The sequence below is a fragment of the Uloborus diversus genome, chromosome 3 (genome assembly GCF_026930045.1).
Source record: "Uloborus diversus isolate 005 chromosome 3, Udiv.v.3.1, whole genome shotgun sequence".
In the NCBI taxonomy this organism is placed as follows: Eukaryota; Metazoa; Arthropoda; class Arachnida; order Araneae; family Uloboridae; genus Uloborus; species Uloborus diversus.
The window spans coordinates 110,670,305-110,683,046 of NC_072733.1; the positions used below are offsets into that span (position 1 = coordinate 110,670,305).

The 12,742-nt window shown below is 31.5% G+C and overlaps 1 protein-coding gene across 2 annotated transcripts in view; it reads right to left on the minus strand.

The window, feature by feature from the left end:
• Positions 1-796: 796 nt before the first annotated feature.
• The window catches only part of LOC129218209 (small glutamine-rich tetratricopeptide repeat-containing protein beta-like), a 74,732-nt gene continuing 62,786 nt past the window's right edge, over positions 797-12,742 (minus strand). For both annotated transcript variants that reach the window (XM_054852425.1, XM_054852426.1), the window contains exons 11-12: positions 11,831-11,925; positions 797-1,745 (exon numbers count right to left, since the gene is read on the minus strand). In XM_054852425.1, coding sequence (XP_054708400.1) covers positions 1,729-1,745; positions 11,831-11,925 — 112 coding nt within the window. In that variant the 3' untranslated portion in view covers positions 797-1,728. The remainder of the gene's footprint in view (positions 1,746-11,830; positions 11,926-12,742) is intronic.

A 12,742-nucleotide genomic window follows, 5' to 3' on the forward strand; every position in this document is an offset into this window, starting at 1 on the left:
TATCATGTTTGGCGGGAAGTTTTTTGCTCACCAAACAACCACTTCACTTTGAAAAGCTCAAATGCTTTGAAATAAATATGATAATATTGAAAAAGAAAGTTTCTCAGTAATTCATTAAGACTCTCTCACTTTATAATTTCAATTCAATTTTTTTTAAAATAAAATTGATTAAAAATTTTAAACAAAATAATACAGTTTCAAATACTTTTGCTGTTCTAGATAAATGCAAAAATTAGTAAAATATAGCCAGTGGACAAGTGAGAGCATGTAACGTGCTACAGTAACTTACAAAAATTAAACTTGGCATGGACCCTAACGAAGTCTGCTGACAATATAGTCCTGAAAGCTACTTTGAACAGTCGCATTGAATATAAAAACTGGTTTGTTGTTACCTTAATCACTTATTAGAAATTTAGGAGATAAGCCCTCCGAAATGGGAATATAGTCAATCATATTTCGAAACTAGAGAAGACATTTTTAGAATTACTTCTGAAAAATTGGGGGGAATTGAATGGTAGCAATGGTATGAGCAATGAATAGTAAAATGTCTGTCAAATGTTAACATATTTTTCTCCTATTATTTGGATAAACTCTTAAAGCCCTATGAAAGGAGTTTTTTTCCTCCATTTAAATCACTAATTTTGACTAATGTAAATATTTTTCACACATCTGGTACTTTTAAAATACGCATTTTTTGTCTTTTTAAACATCTTTGTCTACTATTTATTTTAATTTAGTTAAATATTCATGCCCTGATTTGGTAAAAGCATGCATACATACACACAAGTAAAACAGATACAATATAAAATGTTTATTGAAATGTCTATAGAAAAACATTTATGGGTTGACCAACCAGATTTGTTTGAAAAGAATCATTCTTTCCTACAAATTTTACATGAAATTATTTAAAATACAAATATGCTTGGACAAGAAAGAAAAATATTATAAATCTTAAGAGGTATTTCCTAACATTGCTTTGACATTTTAAACCAGTGATGGAATAGAAGAGACAGTTATGTCTCTCTTTCTATGTATATATATATATATATATATATATATATATATATATATATATATTATCTCAGCTCATTTGAGGGATTACTATTGTTTTGATTCAATTATGAATTTTTGCATAGCAAATTTTATTTTTTAATGTACTCTTGGGCATTTAAATTTGCTGTGTTGTAGTATTTTTTTCTCCGATACCTTTCCATGATCTTCAGATTTTTTAAAATTGGAATTACAATCAACAGTCATGAATTACATTGTTTTAAAATTCAATCCGTTGACTACTTGCTGTGCCGATTGACACTTTTTTTCTCCATCTAGAAACATCTCAGATTAAAAAATATAGTCTAGTCTGTTACTTGGCTTTCAAAATGTAAAAAAATTACAATTTTTGGTGTGTAAACGTCCAGCTATGGCCTGGCAACAGCATTTAAAAATAATAAAAAGTGAAACAATATTTCCATCACTGTCAAACAAATCTAAAAAAGACAACAGTAGGAAAGAAAGAAAAACTTTTTTTTTTGTTGGAAATATATTTAACTGCATATGCTATACCCATATTTAAATTTTAAAAATATATATTTTAATTCAACAATTATAGAAATTAGTTAAAATGTTGAACAATTTTAAGAAGTTTGGAGTTTCTTGCATAGATCAACTTATTAATACCATGTATGATAACAATTTTATTAATATGAAGATATTGGGCTATTCTTGTCATTACTCTGTGGAGGAACCTAAAAGGAAATTACATACATAATTATTAAAATATTTTGTATCTATACGTATATATTATTTAAACAAAAGACTCAAAAAATAAATTGATATTTTATAAATAAAATGTATCATACATTCTTGTACATCATACTCTTGAAGGAGAGTAAAATTTATTATTTCATGCAAACCAACATGAATGACTTGCATGTCAGAAATGAAATACTTGACCATTATATGATATACTTTTGAAACATTATATGCTTTAGAGAAAGTAAAAGATCATCGGCTCAAACCTTTTTTTGGGGAGAATTTTTTTTTGTGCGGTATATGAAAATTTCAATCAGATTGGGACTCAACTGACAACAATTTTTCTAAAACGAGTGCAAAGTAGTATCTTCAAGTGACCACAGGGGCACCCTGATGGGAAATCACTGTGACCTCCAAAAAATTTCTTTTTTCAGGAAATTCTGCCTGACGATTCGACAAAATTATCTTCACTCTGTTTATTTCGACTTCTTTTAAAGAAGGAATTTCCAGTTATTTCAGAAGTTTTTGGGTTATTTTCTACATGAGACTTTTTTTTATGGGGTCTCTATCCACTGCATTAAAAAAAAAAATTATATTTGCAAAAATAATTTGCGTAAACTATTTTTTATAGGTATTCATGAAATTTCAATTTTTTTTATGCCGTCCCTATCCACCGTTTTTTTGGTTTAGATGTGTTTTACTCAGAATAATACATATGCATTATAACTGACAGAGGAAAACCAGCATTAGGGTTGTCACTGAAACAAATGTTTTGAAAAGTTTTATTTTTTTAACTAGACCCTCCATTGTCTTTTCAGACATGAGGCCTCTTGCAGTCCAGTACAGAATTAAAAAGGCTCCAGAGGGCCTGAGGGCTCAAAAGTCATTATTAGAATGAATGTCAAAAAGAGAGGGGCAACTAAAGAGATGCTTCTTAGTGAGATGTTACAAAGGACAGAAAGAGGTGAATCAGCCAGATTGATTTTATGTAAATGAGCCTGCAGATAGTCATGTCCAGTGATCGAAGTGTAGTAATATGATATGCAGGATCCCAAATCCAGAATGCTCAGCAATGGGACCTTTCCAGATTTTGGCTTATTGCTCAAAAAATAATGAAAACTTTCCCGTTGTGCGGTATTTGACCCTTTTTCCTGGTTTTTGGTTTTGTTTGCACTAAATTTCTTTTATTTTTTGAGCAATCTGAATGAAAGTATACTTCATTATGCTAAAACAAAACTCGGAGATAATTTACAGGGGCGTATAGTCCGCAGATGTTGCTTTTTATTGTTATGCAATGTGCCAATTGATACAATAAATAAAAAATAATTTTGTACTTTTGTTCAATAGACTTTGTATGGCATATGTATGAAGGGAAAAAAGGAATTATTGTTAACCGAAAGTGGGTGTTAAAAGATTGCTGCACAATTACAGCAAAATGCTTATTTATGCATAACACGTGACATCAGAAAAACTTAATTAAAAAAATAAGCTGAACTGAAAGCATTGTGTTTTCAGCAAGTAATTGCCGAATATTAGTAATTTTTAACTTTTAAAACTGGTATAAAAAAAGGGGAGGGGGGACATTTTTTTTTGGTTTAAAAATTATTTTTTAAATATTTGAGGGAAAATGTTTCGGATTTCAGGGTTCCGAAATTGGGGTATACATTATGGTGAGTATATTTTGCTCAAAAATTAGTTTTGTAAAGTAAATACTTTTAGTGGGAAGTGTAGTAACACAATTGTATGACAGAAACTTTGCTTAAATAAATGTAAAGATATAGTGATACACCCATGAATGTCTTTTAGGGTTGAACATAGGCGTGCACACGGGGTCACCAGGGGTACTGAGGTACCGCCATTTGCACTAAGAAATGAAAGTTAATACAAAAGTCACTAAAATTTTACATTTTTAGGTTCATTAATTATCTCATACATTTTAAAAATGCTTTTTTACTCACAATATTTGAAAATTTTCCCTTAAGCGAGCAAGTACAAGAGCCTTTCCAAGCCCAATTTCAACCTCCTGGTACAGTGGTACTCCCATTTCTGAAGCCCTGCGCACACCAATGGGGTTGAACATTGTGCAGTTAACATTCACTTACTTTTTTTTTCTTTTTTTTTTCTTTTTTGACTGTTGCAACACAACCAAAAAACTTTTAACCTTTAGGTTAAGTCTGTTAAGCTGTCAACCCCCAACTCAACTTTGTAATCATATCAAGATACAAAGATACAAAAATGAATCTTATGCAACAGATGAGAAGTGTAAGAAAAGGTTTACTGAGTAGGAAAAAATATATAGAGAAAAACTCATAACAATCAATCTTAATTTTCAACTAATTCTGTCAGCCCCAAATTTTACTTAGATGGTAAAATAAAATTTCAATAACTTATTTTGGTTTTCACCATAAAAACAATTTGCGTTCTATGGAGTTTAAATATATGTAAATATATACATATTTACTTATTAGCCTAAGGGATAGAAAGACATTTTAGAAAACAAATCATTCGGCATTAGTCAGTGATGTCACTACGGAGCGTGGGGCAGGCGGTCCGTCCCGGATGTAACACTTGAAGTGGAATTGATCAAAAGCAGTTGCATCACCACGCAGGGGGCCGAGGGATGAAAATTTGGGGGTGCACCAGGGCCCCACCAATTTTCATTATAGATGTTGTAATATTCCATATAAAAATAACTTTTTTAAAAAAGTCTGTGTGTGTGTGACAGCAGCGTGCATAATCAGGAGGGGGGCACGAAATGTTCATTCTCGATACAGTAATACTTCATGTGAAAATAAGATTTTTTTTGTACTTGTAGTGTGTGTAACAGCAGTGGCATAGTCAGGGAAGGGGCACGAAATTTTTGTTATCGATGTAATACTTCATGTGGAAATTAGTTATATTTTTTAAATTTTTAGTCTTTGTGTGCGTGTGACAGTGTTGGCATATCCAGGCGAGGGGCACTAAGTTTTTGTTATCGATGTAGCAATACTTCATAGAAATAATGTTATATTTATTTTCAGTCTTAATGTGTGTTTCCAAGTTTTACGCCTGCTTATCACTAGAGCAAAGGAGACAAAAGCACGGTATCCTTGAAAAATAGAAGCCCTAATCACATAACAAAAATTTAAATTGCTTTGCAAAATCAACCTCTTTTGTTAGCTTCCTGTCCTACGGTGACAAAATCGCTAACACTCTACCCAGGCACACAACCAGGAAGGGGTTTTGGGAAGGCATCCTATGATAACTGATTTTGAGGGCATAAAGCAAGAGCAACATTTCAGACTTTTCAAGGGGTTGGCAAAGGCCTAGGATAAATACTCAGTATACTCAGAAAATATATTTTTAAAATATAAATGAACAAAAAAAAAATAAAAGCAGACACGTACAAAAGTACATTATATTTCTGTAAGGAGAGAGGAGGCAATTATTCCCACCTAAAATCTGCTATCCCGAGTCTCCGAAAAACCAAGACTGCCGGTTACTTGCGGGAACATTTGATAGTTCTTTAAATGGAAAACAAACTTTTGAGCTCACTAGAATGGATTCTTCGGTCTGCTATTGTGAACAGTGTGGCCCTTATGTAATGTGAGCTCCAGGAATGGAGGCGTCTAAGTAGACAATGGCCAAAAGACAGTTTTACTGCCCCGTTATCTGCGAGATAAATCACTCCCAGTTCTGCTTCAAGCCACCCGTACTCTGTAACACAGCTCCTACCTTCGGGCTGGACACTACTACTAAACTGATTGCACAAATCAATAGACCACGGAAGAACTTTGAATTTTTGTTCAGCTCTTGTGAAAGCGCAAATTACCCAGGCAGACAACAACTTGTCAAAGAAATTCATTGCCACTTTCCCTTGAAGATTGATGCCTATGAAAGCTTTCAACTCGTTCCTTCTTGTTGGCTCGATCTTTTTGTCCTTAAACTCCAACGCAAATTATAATGGAGAGGGGCCCTTACTGGAAGGCAATGGGAAATGAATCAGTCCGTTTTTAGCTATATCCCATAGCGCATTTTTTTTAAAAATTCCGCTATGTCTTCTGCTATGTCTTTCAGTTCAGAAGAAAAAAGCTTGCACGAAAGTATGAAGAAAGAGACGTTTTAAGATGGCTTCTACAAATAAATGAGGTTAGTTATCCTGCAATATTTTATGAACTGTTACTATAAGCTTTTTATTTCACATTTCATTGCTGTTATTTTTTTTAAAAAGGGGGGGGGGGAGGAGCAATTGGTTTGAGAAAAAAATTTCGATAGAAGTGTTTGTCTAAACTATTAAAACATTGAAAAATGGACATTTCACTAAAATTGTAACGAATAAAACATTCTGTACTTATGCTTGACGATAAGGGAAATAGTCTTTTAATTAAAGGAAATAAAACATACTGACTGTTTATATTGCTACAGTAACGTACATTATTTTTTGATTTTTCATCCTTAAGAATGAAGGTTTACTTATGTCACTTTAAATTCACAACTAAGCATTAGAGAAAACCTTAAAATTAATATTTTCAATAATTGTAGACTTTTTATCAGTTAATCACATCTCACACCTCTTCTTTCTTTCATTCTCCCCATCCTCCCTTTTTTTCCCCTCTCTTTCTTAGTCGGTCTAAAACAAAGAAAGTCTTTAAAATGCTACAATTCAGAAATTCTTTCAGGTCGCCAAAACCATTAAAGAGAGTGTGAAATGTTGTTTTTAGCGCTTCAATTTCGCAAAATATTCAGGAGAGAACTACAAAGCATCTCATCAAAAATTGCTGAGCTCTTAATGTTACCAAATATGGTCTACAGTAGCATTTTTAAGACTTCAATTTCGAAACACTTTTGCACAAAGTTTCATATCTGCATGTAACAGCTTTTCTAGGACTTTAGTTTCTGTGTCAATCCATACAGGTTCGACAGATGGGTTCGCTCGACAATTTTTAATTTTTTTGAAACTCATATCCCTAAAAGCTGCATTTGAAAGATGTTTAAAAAAACTTTTTTTTTCCTAAACAGACCTTTGGTTTTTTAGGAGATATCAAAAGTGGTTTTCGTAGTCAAAAACGGGACTTTTAGACCTTTGCATTTTGGCCAAAATCTATTAGAATTACATTTATGGCAGTTAATTTTACGCTTTCATGTTAAAGTGCATAAGATGATAGTCTTACACGCTGAGTTAGGTGGCTGTAACTTAATAATTAAAATAATGGCCACAAGTTAAAGTTCAAGGTCAAATGTAAAAATCTTACTCATTTCAAAGGGGGAATTACTCACATAGGGGACGGAAACACAAAATGAAATTTGGCAAAAACTAATCACTGGAATCACACTAATAAGAATATGTAACTGTTGCTGTTTGTTTAAACTTTATAGATTACAGCCCGTCAAAAATCGGAAAAATGACAAAAATGACACATTTAAACCCGTTAACCAAAAGGGGATGGAATTAAAAATAAAATTTCTTGACCAATTGAATACTACATTCAAGTACTAAATTTATATATATATTGTAAAAAGGATACAGGTCTTTGAAATTGAGTAATTTTGCTTGTTAATTCACATACTAAAACAGAAATAAAAAGTGAAAATTTCATTGCACCTTCTTAAATTAAGTATATTGAGCTCTATATAATATATTATACTGAAAAAACACATTGTAAGAATTAATTATTTTAATTTGATAACTTAGAAATATTTGAACATGAATGAGTAGTTCATACTTGATTGACAGCTTAAGTAGTTAATGTATAGACTATACTGATAATCTACACACACAAATTTTCAATACATACAAACATACTGTCTGTACATTAACTTGCCTAAACACATGCAAAAACATTTACAAAGTTGAAAGAAACAAAAAAGGGCATTTTTCATTTCTTGCTTGAGTGCAGTTTTACGAAAATGAACCCACACAGTAGTACTATAGTTATGGTGGTGACACAATGTGGCATACTGAAATACTTTACTCAAATACATTACAAAAATAGAAAGAATTTTGTTAATTTATGTAATCACGAAACAGATGTCAACTTAAGAGCTGAATGGCATTTCTATGCAGTATCACATGGTAATGGACAATGGTAACGGAATCAGAGGAACCGTAAAAAGAATTGATCCTAAGACTAACTTGCAAACAACTACTAGAAACCACATTTTAATTCCTACAGAAATGTATACCTTCATTATTTTTGCTACTAAACATTGCATGTATCCTTGTAAGCACTCAGTATATTAAACTAGCAGAAAAAATGCTGCAAGATAGATTTGTAACTCTGCAAATAAAATTCCCAATACAACATCTAATCACTGCTTTATGCCAACCTATTTAAATATTATCACAGTAAAGTTATTCTCCACTAGCAATAGGTATGAAGAATGATATTACTAAAAAGACTATCAAAAGAAAATGCCCATTATTGTCAAAGTTATTACATAGCTTGTGTTGATCACTAAATTTAGAACCCCTATCATTGTCTTGGTCCTGGTACAGTTTAAAAGTATCAAATTATGAATGTGCCTTGGTACAGCATTCCAAAACGCCATATAGGGGAGAGTGATAATGAATGGGCCATGGGGATGGATGGGCCACAAACAAAATATGAAAAAGTATTTGCATAAAATTATTTCAGCTGCCAGTAATAGATGGAGCTATTTGTTCTACTAAACTCATCCAATTTTCAATTGTTTGAGAGAAGCCATTTTTCCATGAGAGTAGGATGATCAAGAATCTGATTCAAAAGTAATTTTTTCCCTTTTCAGAAAAATAAATACTAGCAATAAGTATCTGTTATTCCACTGCAAGTATGTGTGTTAGCAAGTCTTTTAACATCTGTAAACTAATTTTAAGATGCATTTTGATGTTATTTGCAATTTCATGTATTAAAGAAACTTGAATATATTCCAGAAGTACAGATGGGGCTGAATGGGCCACTATAGCATAGTTATGAATGGGCCACCAAAATATGGTTTTTCTTCGTTTTTTCTAATTTTCTGTTTAATATTAGACATAACTAGCTGTCTTAGATTTAGATTACTGTCTTATTGGAATAAGTTCATAATAATTTCTAAAATTTGCACATTTTAACCCTAAGAAATATTAGATATTTATTAGAAACATAAGTGAAATTCTATAAATGATTAAGATGAACTTTCCAGTTGTATTGTTTGCTATTGTAGGCTGGTGTATATCTAAATAATACTTTTTTTTAAATTGCTTGTCTATTTAAAAAATTTTACAATAATTCTTTATTGAGTTTTGCCAAAAGCAATTAAAATTTTAGTTACTAAAAAATGTATAAAATTTAAAAGTAATTGTAATGAAATTAATGAATATTTTTACTTGTATTTTTATCTATTTAAGAGATCAATCACATGTTTTCATTGAATTCATTTAGTGGCCCATTCAGCCCCATGGGTAGGGATGAATGGGCCAAATTTCTATATTTTTATTTTCTGTTATCATTCATTACAGGCATTTTCTAATCCAACTTGTGTGACTTTTTTATACAACCAAATAAAGTAACAAAAGAACCAATTCTGAGCTTAAAAAAGGAATTGTAAAAAATTGCAAAAATTAAAAACCAAAAATTGGTCTACTCATTACCACTCTCCCCTACTTGAGTCACCATTACAAAACTATAGGAATACTAGGTGAGTTCATTTTCTCAAAACTTCACTCAAACAAGAAATAAAAAACGCACTTTTTTAAATTAAAATTTTGATTATATAATGTTTTTGCATATGTTTAAGGCAAGTTAAATAAGTTAATGTACAGAGCATATGTTTGTACGAATTGAAAATTTGAGTGTGTAGATTATCAGTACAGTCTATAAATTAACTACTTAAGCTGTCAATCAATTATGAATTACTCATTCATGTCCAAATATTTCCAAGTGATCAAATTAAAATAATTATTTTTATACTTACAATATGTTTTTTCAGTATAATATTATATAGAGCACAATATACGTAATTTAAGAAGGTGCAATGAAATTTTAACTTTTTATTTCAGTTTTAGTGTGTGAACTAACTAGCAAAATTACTCAATTTCAAAGACTTGAATCTTTTTTAGAAACCAAACACACAAAACAATATGTATAACATGCATTGTACTAGAATGGAATATTTAATTGGCCAAAAAATTTTAATTCCATCCCCTTTTGGTTTACAGGGGGTCTAAAAATGTCATTTTAAAGATTTTTGAGGGGCTGTAATCTATAAAGGGTAAACAAACACACAACAACAGTTACATATTCTTATTAGCATGGTTCTAGTGATTAGTTTTTGCCATATTTTATTTTGTGTTTTCGTCCCCTACACACCCCTTTGAAATGCGTAAAATTTTTACATTTGACCTTGAACATTGACCTGTTGTCATCATTTTAATTATTAAGTTACAGCCACATAACTCAGCATGTAAGACTGTCATCTTATGCACTTTAACATGAGAGCATAAAATTAACTGCCATAAATATTAATTCAAATAGATTTTGACCAAAATGCAAAGGTCTAAAAGTCCCATTTTTAACTACAAAAACTACTTTTGATGGCCTCTAAAAAAAACCTAAGGTCCAGTTTAAAGAAAAAATAAAAGTATTTTAAACATCTTTCATATGCAGCTTTTAGGGATATGAGTTTCAAAAAAATTAAAAATGGTCGAGCGCACACATCCGTTGAACCTGTATGGATTGACCCTTCTAAAAATTTTTAAAAAGAAAGTATTCTCCCCACAATATCACCAGAGACAGTCTAAAACTATGTTCATAATTCTAAAATTTTAAAATGAGGAAATCTTTAAGAGTTGCCCTTAAACCATTTTCCAGTTGCTCCACTGCCCCTTCTCGCAAATTTTTCGAAGTTTATCTCCAATTGCGTGTCTACATCTTCAATTTCCAAAAATTTGAAGGGGGTAGAGGATCAGAGGAGTGCAATCAGAGGTAGTGAAAGCTCGGATCTATGATTTTTGGGTTTATTTTTTAAGTTACAATGCTTCATTAAATCTTGAAAATTAACTAAAATGAAAACAAAAAAGTAAAAATGACTTTTTGAATCAAGTCTGCGAAAAAATTTACTACGACATAGTTCGATATGTTTGAAGAACCTTATCCGTTCTTGTTTGATATATGAAGGTCGAACTATGTCGTTTCTACGTCGATCGATATTTGTGTGGTACTTGGGCTAGAGAGTTGGACATTGGCGAGGAATTGAGAAGAAGGGTCTGCGTTCCTCGCTATGGGAAACTAACGAATGTCTCCTCCCAATTTCATTAAAAATATTTGAATTTCATTCCAGCTTTCTTTACTACTAATTGTGCTTTTGAGTTGTTTGATGTTGGGATCGGCGATTATTGCTGGTACAGCGCTTATACCAGGTGCGGCGCATATTTTAAAAGTTTTCCCCCTCGAGAATATATTTCGATATGGCACTTTCTCCCGAAAATACGGTGAATTAAGCAGTAAGAGAAATTTAAGCATGATTCATTTAAAGGTACTTGTTCAAAAACATTTTTTTTTTGAAAAATCTTAAAAAAGATTTTAGTTGATATAACACTTGATTTGTTTCATATTATGTATGTGTGTGTGAGAGAGAAAATAATTAAGAACATCCTTCCCCCCTAGGACTGTACAAGTGTTACCTTCTTGTAACATTTTAAACAAGCAAATTGTCTAAACATTTATGTTAATAATATTGAAGTTGATAACATTTTTGAAAGAAAAACTTGTATTAAAACATTTATTGAAATGTTTACATTTATCCAAGGAAAACTCTTTGAAAATACATGGCCAAATTTATAAAAATTCAGACTTTATTTTAATATTTAAAATCTGATTCTGTTTTCAAATTTTTGCCAAAAGTCAATCTTTATTGCCTCAAGGTAAAAAGGATGATCATTTCTCATCCTCAAGGCTTTTCTCTATCAACAAGGGCGATTCAAATGAAATTTGTTTCAGAATGTGAAATAAAGTTTTGCAAATTGTAAACTGCGTAGAGTTACTAAGAAATAATAATACTCTTTTTCGATTGCATATGGCAGAACATTTAACATTTCATAAACATTGTGTTTGTATAGAATTTTGTTGTTAAATAAGCTTACCATCTGGACCGGGATTATTCCTAGAAGTATTTTGACGGATTTGCTCTACAAGGTCTGGATTTGCAGCTTGCAACTGAGCAGCTAAGTACTGCCCACTGAAAATTAAAATGATTGAAATAATTGACCAATGAATTAAAATGGTTTATAATAGTTAAAAGAAAATTGAATGAATAATTTAAAGAAAAGTTTTTAAACAAGAGTGAAAATATAACTTAATGATTCAAACACTTTAACACTAGAACGCCGGAACATTTACTTACCCTAGAATGCCGACTGGTGTCATTTCGACACTAGTCAAAACTAAGTGAGATATTCGAACAATATAAATGTAATTTTCGTTTTAATATCTTTTTAATTTATGAATGGCAATAAAATAATAAAATGACATCAAGTTCATTGATAGATGAATTATTATATCAATAGGAAAACAATAATTATGCAGAATATTTTTCAGAAAAACACACAGATTAAACACAGAGATAATTTATATGTTTGGTGCACTTTCCATATACAAATACAAATACAAATGTGATGACCAGCAACAGGCTCTGGGCCCAGCTAGGCTGGTCCTAGTCAATTAATTAGTCCCCAATGAAGATCAATGGCCCTCTTAAAGCTATCCACTCCCTTGCTCATTACCGCCTCTTCCGGTAAGCTATTCCAAGTGCCCACGACCCTGCTAAAGTAGTAGTTTTTCCTGATTTCCAAGTTAGCCTGAGATTTAAATAGCTTAAAACAATGACCCCTTGTCCTGCTTTCCCCGCAAAAATTTAATCCATTTACATCTTTCATTTTGATAAATTTAAATAACTGAATCATGTCCCCTCTGACTCTCCTTTGCTCCAGGCTATACATGTTAAGCCTATTAAGTCTGGTATCATAATCTAAATCTGAGAGTCCCCTTACTAATTT